Raw genomic sequence first — 14485 nt, 5'->3', positions numbered from 1 at the left:
GTGGCAGCTAATTTACGCACAGGAAGGTCCTACAAACAGCAATGAGATAGATAACCAGATAGTCTGTTTTTAGTGTTGTTGGTTGAGAGATAAATATTGGCCAGAACACCTGGTGAACACTCCACTCTTTTTCGAATAGTACCATGGGATTTTTTACGTCTACCTGAGAGAGCAGACCAAGTTAAACCCTGGGTTAACATCTCATCCAAAAGGCAGCACCTCCAACAGTGCATCATTCCCTTAATATTGCATTGGTGTCAACCTAGATTATGTGCTCAGGACTCTGCGGAGAGTGGGGCTTGGACCCACAACCTTCTGACTCAGAGCTGAAAGTGCTACCACTGAGCCATGGATGATATATGAGACTTATAATGGGGAATTTGATGTACTAAATATTTAAATCATGTCTGCAGATACTAACTTTTAACTTAACCAGAGTCCCATTCGCCAGACTGAGAATGCACCTTGTGGGCATACATTGTCCACAACAAGAATCTTCTTCTTTCTTCTCTATGTATCCCTGCAACAAAGAGCAAAATACAAGGTCTTAACACATTACAGAAATGTTTCTTTGCAATGTTACTGTTGAAGTTTAAAGTCATATGCACAGCCATGTTTACCAATATTACTATTACATTCAGCAGCCATAGTTCTCAGTGATTACCATATTCCAGCGTATTCCTTATATTTAATTGAAAATACATTAAGAATAAAGTGAAAGGACAAATCTTTGGAGCAATATATTATTGATGTAAAACTAGAAAGGTACTCTAAACATTTTAAAAGCATGACAGGGTCTATATTTTTCCTCTGTTCCAAAATAACAGGTAAAATGCCTGATTTTCATTAGTCTTCAGGACATGTTGACAGGACACATGTTTTTCAAATCTGTACTTCCTGCAAATGTGGTTTTGTTGGTGTGAATCAAACCAAATTAGCCAATCATGAAACATCTGTAACGACGACCCTTTAACACTTCACTGTTTTAATGAAGGGAAAATTATGTGGATTGTGAGTTGAGATTACCTCACTGTGTACCCAATGTGTGCTCTTGTTGCACAAAGCTCTGTAAATGGAGCATTAACTCATCAAATGTGTCCCTAATATTCTTTCATTGTATCAACATGCTCAGTTACTGACATAGCAAAGTGTCCATATTTATGCAAAGGGTGAGATTGCAAGAATGTAATTACAACTTGGAGTAAAACTTGTCAGAAAGACTCATCAGGAATTTTGCCATGTAATCAAGTGAGGATTTGAAACATATTTAGTCAAATTTGTTACAGTTAATATGTTTTGTTGAGATATGATCGCCTATAAATTTATTCAAACCTATTTCTAGTCACTTTTTCAACATGTCATGCTTCAATGTTCTCTTGACACTTTGGTTTGACTCCCATTCATCTCTCTATACAGCAAGATCTGTCTTAAAGGGCACCTGCTTTATGAGGCCACTTAGCTTAAGTTCAGTATCAAACTGATAATAGCTTTGAATTTTCTTTTGGGGGAATCATGTGTCTGTAAAGACCACGTTAATGCCACATCCAAAGTAGTAATTCTAAACTTTCTCCTTATTTATTGACCACAATCTAACCGACTATCAAGGTTGAAGGTTAATTAACAGCCCAATGGTCTTATCAAGTGAGGACAATGCTTGAAGAAGTGTTAGCACCACAGCACAGCATTTCCCCCACTGGGTAATGTTTTATTCATTAGGACTCTTTAGGGTAAGCAGCAATAACCTTAACATAAAATTGAAATATTTTTGTCCATAATTTGAATATCAAAAATGAAAATATATTTTTAAATAATCAGCTTTTATAGAAATGAGAAAGTGAAGAGATCAGGCATTCCTGGTCCATTACACTAATGGAATTAGGTTAAACTATTTGATAACAATGATTATTTGGTAAATGTTTAACTTGCTCAACATTTTACAGCAATTTTATTTTAAATTCACAAGCTTTCGGAGGCTTCCTCCTTCCTCAGGTAAATGTTCAGGAGCTCCTTGAACTTCAAGGCAAATTGGCAAATTTGAAGCTCCTTGAGCTTCAAGGAGCTCCTGAACATTTACCTGAGGAAGGAGGAAGCCTCCGAAAGCTTGTGAATTTAAAATAAAATTGCTGGACTATAACTTGGTGTTGTAAAATTGTTTACAATTGTCAACCCCAGTCCATCACCGGCATCTCCACATCATAACATTTTACAGGTTCTTTCAGTTGGACAGTTTGCATTAGGTACAAGGTTATGCACCTATAGTGCTGTAATGACACAGTTAATGAGGATTAACAGCTGAGAAAGTATCTTACTTCAGGGCAACCTTTGCAACGCGTTGTTCTACACTGGAGTGAATGTGTATTTGTCAATTTGTCTTGCTCTTCTAAGCAATGGCAGTGAGTGCAGTCATCTATCTTCAGAGAGTCTCCTGCCTAGGAAAAGCAAAAGAAGTTAACTCACTTTCAATATTCAGTGAAATTCCCATGAAACACTCAGGTACGGGAGAATATCAAACTGGTAGTTTAAGGCACATCACCAATTTAGATTCTAAACCTGATAAGAATGATTGCTTAATGTGCATTCATACCTTATTTAATAACAGTTACTTAATTCAGCTGCAGGTTTCAATAACCTTTCATAGAGTCTATCGTTTGTACCAATTATTGTAGCCAAATTAGCTGCTGAACTGTTCACCCTAACTAGAAACCTACAACGAAAACAAATAAAATATGATAAGTCTAAAGAGAGTGCAAGTAGTGGAGATTTACTGGATCGAAAAGCAGCTGTAAATTATTTTTAAACTTGCAGTGATAAAATCTGAATCATCAGTTATTCAATATGAATGTCTTCCTGCAATTCTGACTGTAATTATTGTGATGGTTGAAAGTCTTTGTCAGCAGAAAAATCGATCAAAAGAATAAAGGCAGACCATCAATGATCTGAATATAAAATGAACACTCCTGGTGATTTCAAGGGCACAGTCTCATCTCAGCTTCAGAAGATGGTTATAAACCACAAAAAACTTTGCTGTTGTGGTTTTTGCTGCAATCTGAACTCCTCTATTAGATTATTGCCGTGTAAACACTTCAAAGTATCCATTATTCTTAATATAAGGAACTGGAGCCTAGAAATTACAGCTGGTGATATTAGCAGATCTTTATTTTAAATGGGATCAGCACTTCCGTTACTCTAGCAGATAGAGGAATGACATATGAACTAGTTAAGCATCTGTACACTAATGTTGGCAACTGTAACATATTTTGATACAATTACATAGCGTATAGTGCAATAAGATAAAATACAGAATATAATACAATACTTTGAAAATATAGTATCATGAAATGAAATAAGTTATAATACAATAAAATATGATATATAGTACAGCACATTATAATATGAAACAGAGTAACAACAGAGTACATTATGATGAAGTTAACTATAATGTGATATAATGTAATGAACAACTATTATACTTTGTTTTATCAGTGCCGCCTTCATTTCACACGTAGGAAAGATTTATAACTCAGAGGAAGCCCAGAAACATAAGGGGCAATTTTCCTCTTTTGCATATAGCTGTAAATAATCACCTGGGTGAAGTACATAGAGGGAAATCAGGCAGGGAGAATCACACAGCTGGAGCAGAGCCTGCCCAATTTGCCATCCATTCACTAAATGGAGTGATAATCGGGTGGACCCCGTTATGGGTGTGTGATCCACCCCATTAAATTTTCTTCCATAGGCTCTGCTCAGGCAATTATTTATCTCTAAGTGCAAAAAAAAACCTGCCTCATTATCTTCCAAGGCATTAAGTATTGGCAGGTGACACCGACACAAATGAGGGGTAATTTTCTAACTTCATGCTCCTGGCGGGGAGTCGCGTCCATTGGGAGTGCATCTTACACATAATTATCTGACTGATTTCATCAGGTGCCTTGCATGACCGAGTTTCCTATTTGCTCCCCTGGTGGGTGAGTTTTCCCATTGGAAGCACAAAGTCACAACACTCCCCTTTTACAGTTTATAGGGCAAACACAACTTGTTTTTTCAGGCATAAATATTGGCTCTAATTAAACTCCAATTTCACATCTCTCAATTCAACAACATCAATTTCTGAAATATCGTGAAGAACAACTCCAATAATTAAAGATAGTTGTTTAGATTTGACTCCGACTGTTGTACTGAAATTAACAGTTTGCTTTCACTGTTAACAGCCATCCTTTTCTAGTGCTTTCAATAATGTGAATTCTGTGAGTGAGGGGCTGAAACTGAGCACTGTTTACTGGTTCTTCTCACACTATAAATGGCAAAAACTAACTGATGCAGATGTGAATGCAGCAGGTCCTTACTGTACATAGGAACAGTAGGCCATTGAGTCCCTCGAGCCTGTTCCGCCATTCAATTAGAACATGGCTAGTCTGTATCTTAACTCCATCTACCCGCCTTCCCCCCATAACCCTTAATACCCTTACCTAACAAAAATCTATCAATCTCAGTTTGTAACTTTTCAATTGACCTAGCCTCATCAGCTTTTTGTGGGAAAGAGTTCTAGATTTCCACTAAACTGCTAGTCCCAAAAAAAATCAAGTTGATTTCTATCTATTTTAAAAGATTCCAGTGTCTGGAGAGCCCTGTACACAGCATATCTCCCTGGCTCCTCTGTAACTACCCCCCTAGCACATTCAACAGTACCATGAAGAGGAGATTCGAAACTGCAGCATTATCAGTAGCAACCACAAGGTGGAGCTACAAAGAACTTGGACAGCTGATAGTTTATCCCTGCTGTTTAACTATTGCCCAGGGTTAAATTACAGCAACTTCTGCAACACCGGTAGGGTTGCCAACTCCAGTTGGACGTATTCCTGGAGGTTTCATCACGTGATCTCCCGCCTGCAACCGCCCCACCCAGTCAAACAGCCTTTTTTCCCCACTTCCAATATTTTTTACAACTAATAAACAGAAGTATTCAAAGAAAATTTAAAAAACACAATTTTTTTTTAAACACCCCTATGATTTTTTTTCCCCCGGGTTGCTGGCAACAGTATCCAGGAGAATAATCTTTAATTCCTGGAGACTCCAGGACAATCCTGGAGGGTTGGCAACCCTAAACACTGCACAAATGTTCTCAGGATCATATTTATACAGTTACAAGGACTGATGCTATGTAGTGACCCCAGAGCTGAAGGAGGAGGCCATTATTTGATCATTGAGATCACAATCGAACAGGCAAAGCAACGTGCTGGTGCTGAGCATTCGAATACTGGTAGCCAGGGTAGGGATAAATGTAGCTTTGATCCCTGCTTAGCTCAGTCTCCAATCTGAGCCACAGGGAGGCACTGAGTGGGGGCTGTGGTGTCTCCCTGTGGGGGAGTGGAAGACATGGAAAGACAATCACGCTGCCAATCCCTTGTACTTACGGCAGTTGACCACAAGAGGAATATTTGATGGTCTGGGAGTAGGCTGACTGCCCACCCTCTCAGGAGCAACGGACATGTTAAGGCTGGGTCGATTGAACATGGGGATAATTTAAAAGAGGAAAAGTTCCATAAAAAGGAAAATAGCCGGCAGGCGTCCATGCGACAACATCAAGGGAGGGTGGCGTAGGTTTGTCTGTGATGTCCCCTCAGGTGAGGACAGGTAGAACATGGCTATGATGTCCCATCAGGAGAGGACAGGTAGAACATGGCTGTGATGTCCCATCAGGTGAGGACAGGGTAGAACATGGCTGTGATGTCCCCTCAGGTGAGGACAGGGTAGAACATGGCTGTGATATCCCCTCAGGTGAGGACAGAGTAGAACATGGCTGTGATGTCCCCTCAGGTGAGGACAGAGTAGAACATGGCTGTGATGTCCCATCAGGTGAGGACAGGGTAGAACATGGCTGTGTTGTCCCCTCAGAAGATAGGGTAGAACATGGCTGTGATGTCGTCTGTGATTGAATAACCTACTGGTACTTATTATCCAGGCTCTCACTTAAGAATTGGCAACTTCTCGAAGATAATTGTTAGGACCTGTACCATAACCCAGCATAGGTTTATTGCACTCTTAGACAGGGTACAAGAAAAAGCCTATTGAGTGGCGGGGGTCCTTTTCTCCCTTCAAGCCTGTGACCTCTCTCCTTCCTTGTGCTCTCTCTCTCCATTTTATCTATTCTATCATGGTCAGTGCTCCTTTATATTTTTCGCTCTTGTTCCCTCTGCAAACATGCCACTCTACAAAATGTTCTTCTCTGCACCTTTGCTGTGTTGAAATCAAGGCACATTATACAATCTTCCATTCAAACTATTTTATTTCCAGCATCTCAAAACTGTGGACCTCTTCACCTCCCTCAGCCATCCTTTCCTCCTACGACATACATGATTTCAAAACCCAAACTTGGTGTCACCTAACCACTACATCCTAATTTACATCATCTCCTCTTCTACTCTTTTCCATCTGGATGGTGTTCTGCACTATGGCCCTTAGCTTTGCACCTTGGTTTCTCAATTAAAAACACAACTGCTATAACATACTATAATGCAATGTAATAAAATATTAAAATCATCCATTATCTTACCCCAATGCTGGTTCCATTTAGTATGCAAACATTTCCTGGAACTGTAAAATAAATGTTGATTAATATAATTTATAACCTTTTTAAAAAGTAAAATTAAATCAGAATTTTCTTATGATATTCAAACAGTCCTGCTATTTCTAAAATTTAAAAAATAAGTCTTGATGGTCATAGCCCAATTCAAACATTAAACACTTACAAGAAAATATCAAATTCACATGATTTGTTTTGATTTCAATCTTTATGTTTTTTATTATTTTTGTTTCAATATTGATATCATAATTACAGGACCCAGATCCAAGGAGACCAATAGTATGAGGGATTAGAGGTACAAGGGTAGAGTTTCCAACTGGCGAGAATGGCCATGCAATAGTGCAACTGAGAGCTTCATTAAAGCCCCGATCACCTTATGGAGCAACTTAGTGATTTTCTTGGCAAGAGTGCATTGTGCAGTCAACCCACTCATATAAAATGGGCAATGAAGGGCATGTACCTTCTGGCCTTTCAATAAGTGAGACTTTCAGCGATGTTGCTATATTTTTCATTGCCTCATTGTGATTCTTAAAATGGGTTTGGATTGAGTAATAGGCATTAAAGAAGAGGACAAAAAGAGGGATATAAGGCAGGTTTGTTTGTGCTGGGGTGAACGGCTATCTTCGCCCTGACCCATACAAATCCAGGCACACCTACGGGGAATGTCACTTCCCAGACTCCACTTCACCAGGGACACAGTTGTACCATCTGCTGGAATCTGACCTGCGGACAACAGGGATGCCCCTTGCCACCGGCTGTGAATGTGATGACAACACTGAACACTTATGACTCCACCTCCTTTCGAGCTACCTCAGAGGACATCAGTAACACCAGTCAATCTGCAGTGTGCAGATGCATCAAGCAGGACACCGATGTGTTGTTGACCCAGGCAATCACTTTCATCACTTTCCCTAAGGAAAAGCAGCAGCAGAATGAAAGAGCATTCCCCAAAGTCCAGAGCATAATAATGGTACGCACGTGGCCATCAAGGCCCCTAAACACAATTACATGGTCTTCATGAATCACAAGAGCTTTCACTTCATCAATGTCCACAAGGTTAGTGACCAGTAACAAAGGATCATGCAGGTGAATGCCTACTTCCCAGGCAGAAGTTCTGGTTCATTTATTTTCAAGAAATCCTCTGTGCCTGGGCTATTTGAAGGAGAAGGCAGAATGGAAGGATAGCTCCCAGGAGACAAAGGTTACTGAACACTGAAAGGTTACAAGGACACTGTGGGAAACTGAAAATCGTCCTTCCAGTCATTAAGCTGGAGGGCTTCAGCTCCAACTGCACATGTTGATTCCGCCCTTGACAGCATCAACCTCAGTAACTCAGTACAATTACATTCTCCCAATGATGCCAGCAGCAGTCATTGTTCAAAGAATTAACCAAAAGACAGACTAAAATAAAGGAGTTAGAGCTAGCACCAGTTTTTTGTATCACTTTGACTTTTAAAGAGAGGTACACATAGTGATACCCATTCTTTAAGATAGTAGGGCCAATTTTGCAATCCGAAATTCCCAACAGGGAGTTGAGGTCACAGAAAGCCCCTTACAGAGGTGCAGCTTGTGATTTCCATCTATTTATTTTAATGGGCAGATAAAACATGGGCTGTGTGCTCATCATTTGCTGCAATAAGCGCCTAGGGACGTTTTACTACCTTAAAGGTGTGATATAAATGCAAGTTGTTGTTGTTGTTCCCACTGGAAATGAAGCATCAGCCTTCTCCCGTGTTTAACATGGAGGATGACTATGGTCAACATTTAAAGAGAGGGTAATGAGCTGGAATTTGTGAAACTCACCACATTGGCACAGCGGACAACAGTCTTTGATTCTGTCACACTTCAGCTCATAGCCAAGAGGACATTTGGGTACGTCAATGTGGGAACAGGACGTATTCTTTTCATGCAGAATCACTTCCCCATTGAGCTCCAAGCATTCTATTGTGATGCACGGATTGTCCGGGGATGTCCATTGTTCACCAGCCTGCAAGATAACAGCAGGAAGTCACACTTCTCAGATATACACTGCAAGTTATCGACAGATGTTTGTCTGATACTTAAGTTTGGAGTTTGATCATTTGTTCACTGTACCCTGTACATGAAGGTATTAGTTTGGCTCGGTCGGTTGCATCCTGACCTCTGAGTTGAAAGTTGTGGATGAAGCCCCAATCCATGACTTAAGTACATAATGTAGGTCGACACTCCTGTGCGATGCTGAGTGTCGCTTTCCTTTTAGATGAAATGTTAAAACCATTTTATTATGGACTAAATTGAAAAGTTATTGGAATGGATGCTAAAAATTCAGCCCTCTTTATTGTTTTGAAATGGTTTAATGCAGTATTGCTAGTTCAGCACAATGTGTCTACTGCTTCTGTATAACCATCTCATTTGTATTTCAATTTGGCTTTGTTTTAATCTGATTAATATGACGTGATAATTACCATCTTCTGAAATGGAGAACATGATGTGCAGCCCACGTAAGCTCATGCAAAATACGCTGATTAAATGATCATTGTTAGCTCACTATCCTGTTTGCATCATGCATCAGGTTGCCAATTTCAGTGAATAGGAGATGTGGGCCTGTTTATGGAATCTGCCTTTTTGTTGTGAATATGAGCTACAAGTGTTGGGAAAGAGCCTGAATTGTAAAAGACCCTTTGTCAGAACTTTCTAAATGCTAATGTATTTTCTTTCTCTTCAGATGCTGGTGGGCCTGCTTTGTTTTTCCAGCAGTTTCTCTTTTTATTTCAAGCTTTCAGGATTTGCTTCTTCTAGATATAACTTATAGTCATCATAGTGAACATAGCAAACCATCCCATTATTCAAAGGCACTGATCAATTAACTTCGAAGGAGTGTTCCTTTAAAGCTGATGTCAGCTAAGAAAAATAATCCAGCACAACATAATGAATTTTGAAATGTTCATCCTCAGACAGTGGGGTAAAGGGGATACCTTAAATGTCTCAGTTGAAATTATCCTAAAATATTCATCAATAGATTGCCGTAGATCACGTGTCTTAAAAGTCCTACATACAGGGGGACAGTTGAATCTTTTTATCTGAAAAATCCATAGCTACTCACCTGATGTACAATTTTCTGTGGGTTGGCATCGCCTCTTTCTATGACATTTTCTTCACACACTGTGTGCTTACATTTTCCACAGCATGCACCTTCCTCTTCTCTGTAGGTGTATCCCTTTGGAAGAAAAGTTACTCTCAGTGGTATCATTACAAGCTCTGGCTCATGTCCGCAACAAACACAGGAGCATCTTAAAGGAGGAGAGAGAGGTAGAGAGTTTAGAAAGGGAATTCCAGAGCTTAGGGCCTAGGCAGCAGAAGGCACAGCTGCCAATGATGGAGCGATGATAATCGGGGATCCGATTTTCCAATCTCTTTGCTTTTCCAATTAACAAAACAAAATGACAAATTGATTTTAAGTCCAATATATCATTCATCACTGTTCAAAAATAGCATCCAGCAGTAGGTCTAAGCTTAATCTCTGCTAGGGTGCTGGTGGCAGAGATCAGTGAGGCTCAAAGAAGTGGCTGCAGAGATAGTAGATGCATTGGTATTAATTTTCCAAAATTCCCTAGATTCTGGAAGGGTCCCATCAGATTGGAAAATACCGAATGTAACTCCCCTATTCAAGAAAGGAGGGAGACAGAAAGCAGGAAACTACAGGCCAGTTAGCTTAACATCGATCATTGGGAAAATGCTAGAATCTATTATTAAGGAGATTATTGTAGGGCACTTAGAAAATCTCAATGCAATCAGACAGAGTCAACACGGCTTTGTGAAAGGGAAATCATGTTTGACTAATTTATTAGAATTCTTTGAGGAAGTAACAAGCAACGTGGATAAAGGGGATCCTGTGGATGTGGTTTACTTGGATTTCTAGAAGGCTTTTGACAAGGTGCCTCTTCAAAGGCTACTACACAAAATAACAGCTCAAGGTGTAGGGGGTAACATATTAGCATGGATAAAGGATTGGTTAGCAAACAGGAAACAGAGAGTTGGCATAAATGGGTCATTTTCAGGTTGGCAAGATGTAACGAGTGGAGTGCCACAGGGATTAGTGCTCGGGCCTCAACTATTTACAATCTATATCAATGACTTGGATGAAGGGACTGAATGTATGGTTGCTAAATTTGCTGATGACACAAAGGTAGGTGGGAAAGTAAGTTGTGAAGAGGACATAAGGAGTCTGCAAAGGGATATTGATAGGTTAAGTGAGTGGGCAAAAATTTGGCAGATGGAGTATAATATGGGAAAATGTGAACTTGTCCACTTTGGCAGGAGGAATAGAAAAGCAGTACATTATTTAAATGGAGAGAGATTGCAGAACTCTGAGGTACTGAGGGATCTGGATGTCCTAGTACATGAATCACAAAAAGTTAGTTGTCATTTATTGCAAGGGGAATGGAATATAAAAGTAGAGATGTTTTATTACTGTTGTACAGGGCATTGGTGAGACCACATCTAGAATTCTGTGTGCAGTTTTGGTCTCCTTATTTAAGAAAGGATATAAATGCTTTGGAGGCGGTTCAGAGAAGGTTCACTCGACTGATTCCTGGGATGAGGGGATTATCTTATGAGGAAAGGTTGGACAAGTTGGGCCTGTATACACTGGAGTTTAGAAGAATGAGAGGTGATCTTATTGAAACATATAAGATCCTGAGGGGACTTGAAGGAGTAGATGCTGAGAGGATATTTCCCCTTGTGGGCGAGACTAGAACTAGGGGCAACAGTTTAAAAATAAGAGGTCTTCCATTTAAGACGGAGATGAGGAGAAATTTTTTCTCTCAGAGGGCCGTGAGTCTGTGGAACTCCCTCCCCCAGAGAACGGTGGAAGCAGGGTCATTGAATATTTTAAGGCTGAGTTAGATAGATTCCTGATTAACAAGGGAGTTAAAGGTTATAGTAGGTAGATGGGAAAGTAGTGTTGTGGTCACAATCAGATCAGCCATGATCTCATCAAATGGCAGAGCAGGCTCGAGGGGCCGAATGGCCTACTCCTGCTCTTAATTCGTATGTTCGTACATATGTTCATATGTAGGTACACTGTGGAGTTCACCCTGGGAGCACTTCGCACGGTCGGCTTTAGATCTCAGGCTTGATCATCTGGGAGCAGCATTCAGTTCATGCGAGGTGCATCCCCAGAGGAAAGGTGGGTCAAACCAGGCTGATCTCACATACATCCTAGAAACTGGGTAACAAAATGGCATTTGCACAGAGCTGGGACAGCAGAGAGAGATGGCAATAGAGAGAGGTACATAAATAAGATGAAAAAGATCTGGAAATGTGGATAAGAGTGGTGACTTCAGTTTACTTGCTATTGCCACAGTTTAAAACACATTGAAACGTATGAAAATAATGGCAAGAAAAGTCCATCAGATCCATTAAGCTTGCCCCATTGAGTAGATGGTTTAACCTTGTACACAATGCTGCCACCTCCTGTAATGCTGTCTCCTGGGAGGCAACACATGTCCGCTCAAATCCAACAGTTCCTTTCGGGTGCCAACCTAAATGCTCATTAAAAATTGTATTCAGCTTTTAAATTCATCCTCTTGATGAGTGGAAAGAGAAGGGAATATTTGAAATCATGTATGGGGATGACCAACGTAGATATAATTAATGATAGCTACAGTCTTTCACTTTCTATTTGCTACATAATTTTGGCATATTGTTAACTGACAGGTGCCACAGTGAGTGTGCAAATGGAGAAGTACACACAGGAGCAATAAGAGGCTGGGGCAGCGCAGATAGTGCATCACTCTGTCCTTGGCCAAGGCCAGGGCTGGCCAGACCAGATCACACCCTGCTGCTTTTCTAGGGAAGCTGACCTTGAAGAATGTGCATTTACATAGCACCTCATCACATCCTCAGGATGTCCCAATGTGCTTCACTATCAATGAATTACTTTCTGAACTGCAGTCACTGTAATGTAGGCAAAATAAGATAAATATAATGTACTGGCTTTGCAGCCTGTGTCCTACTTGCTAGTTGTAAATCTCACTCCTAACACTTGCCCAATATTGATAGCTCTGTATTTGCTTAAATTAACTATTCAGCTGTAGCGTATTATCTGGCTATCACGTTGTAATCCATAAATACCCTGCAAGTTCCATGAAACATTTATAGCAATTTTGAACACATTTGAGATTTCCATCTACTTTTATGTAATAAAAAAAAATTCTAACGCGCTTTTACTTACAGTTGGACAATCTTTGTTACAGGTTTTAGTAACACACAGCACCTCATGAAGCCCTGTGATGCCATCCTTCCTGTCGGTGCAAGAACATTCCTTACAAGACTCCTCCCAGGTCCTTCCAGTTGTGTAGACAACATCATTGTGAACACAAACCTGTCCATGGCAAATATTCAATGTCATGCACACAAAACACTTTAGCATGTTAAGATATTGCATAGCGTATAATATCTATACTGTACTATCTCCTCACAGTAACACGCGCACACACCAACACACCCACACACTAACACACCCTCATAGTAACAGGCAAATTTGGTTTAAGCCAACATCTCATCTGAAAGACAGCACTGAAGTGTCAGCCTAGATTATGTGCTCAAGTCCTGGAGTAGAGCTTGAACCCACAACCTTCTGATTCAGGGGCAAAGTGCTACCACTGAGCCAAGGCTGACATTTAGTAGCATTCCCTTATAGTGACTTATACTCAATGTAATATATCATCACCAGTAATGTACACTCACAGAAATGTACACTCAGTAATATATCACAGTAACATGCAGTCAGTAATATTTCCCCACATTAATATACCTTCATAGTAAATTACACTTACAGAATTACTATCCTCACAATAACATTCTCTCACAGTACTATACCCACACGATCGCACGCCCTCGCAGTAATCTACACTCGCAGTAACCTACACTCGCAGTATCACATCCTTACCATTTCCTCACAGACCCATTCACTTCCAGACACACAGAAACTAGGTTCAGGGCAGCTTCAGTTACCTCACTGGGTTCACAATAGGATGTGGTACAGTTGCAGTCATTTATTACCGACTTGTCTGTATATCCGGCAGGACAGCTTACTATTTCATTGCTACAACTGCAAACACATTCATATCTGTCGCAACACTCTGTCGTTATAATAGACAGTACTCGGTGAGATGGACATGTCACAGGCTGGTTTTCACACTGGTTCCTTTTGCAGACTGAAAACAGCAGAACACTTGGATTAGTCTTTATAAGTTGTTATTTCGATCCCTTTTGCATGAACCTTTATTGCTTATAGTGTTATGCAGTCAAACAGTACAGATAGAATTTTTAGTTGGGAGTTTTGTACAGCCTCATTTTTGTACAGTCGTGCCATAGGCCTGAGCTTAGCATATAGTTTTTTGTTATGTACCAACTGAAGCAATGAACCATTACTTGTACCATAGCAATATTGAATGAATAGTAATCAACATCTCTCCCAATTATCCAATCTATAATTGCAATATGTGGCTTGTTCAAGTTTATCCAGCTAGTTACAGAATCATACTGACCAGACTAGAGCCAGGTTTGATTCCTAGTCTACGCAAAGTTATAAGACCTCAATTTAGGGCAGTGGAAGGGACACTACAATTGGTTCAGCACCCCAAGCCCAAGCTAGACAAGAGAAAATTGGCCAGGGTCCCTAATCCGTTATTCCATGATCTCCCTCACTGGAAATGCACGCATTGGTTGTAGCATGATGACAGAATCAGGAGTTGCTCTGATCTCCCCTGATTGAATAGCAAGTTAATACTCACTGTCACTGCACACATGATAAATGACCAGTTGGTTAAGATACAGGTGGAGACATACCCCAGTATGGAAGAAATAAGTTCAGGAAAAGAGGGGGTTGGGGAAAAGAAAAGAGAGACAATTGGCAAGAGA

At 40.3% G+C, this 14485-nt stretch overlaps 1 protein-coding gene across 1 annotated transcript in view; it reads right to left on the bottom strand.

Moving 5' to 3' along the window:
• vwf (von Willebrand factor) overlaps nt 1-14485 on the bottom strand; it is a 99796-nt gene that overhangs the window by 9933 nt on the left and 75378 nt on the right. The window contains exons 42-48 of the mRNA XM_068004792.1: nt 13577-13779; nt 12795-12944; nt 9663-9776; nt 8384-8567; nt 6551-6591; nt 2310-2429; nt 422-520 (exon numbers count right to left, since the gene is read on the bottom strand). Of these exons, the coding sequence (XP_067860893.1) occupies nt 422-520; nt 2310-2429; nt 6551-6591; nt 8384-8567; nt 9663-9776; nt 12795-12944; nt 13577-13779 (911 nt within the window). The remainder of the gene's footprint in view (nt 1-421; nt 521-2309; nt 2430-6550; nt 6592-8383; nt 8568-9662; nt 9777-12794; nt 12945-13576; nt 13780-14485) is intronic.

Source organism: Heptranchias perlo, chromosome 24, assembly GCF_035084215.1.
Source record: "Heptranchias perlo isolate sHepPer1 chromosome 24, sHepPer1.hap1, whole genome shotgun sequence".
NCBI classification, from domain to species: domain Eukaryota; kingdom Metazoa; phylum Chordata; class Chondrichthyes; order Hexanchiformes; family Hexanchidae; genus Heptranchias; species Heptranchias perlo.
This window is presented reverse-complemented; position numbering and strand designations above follow the sequence as displayed.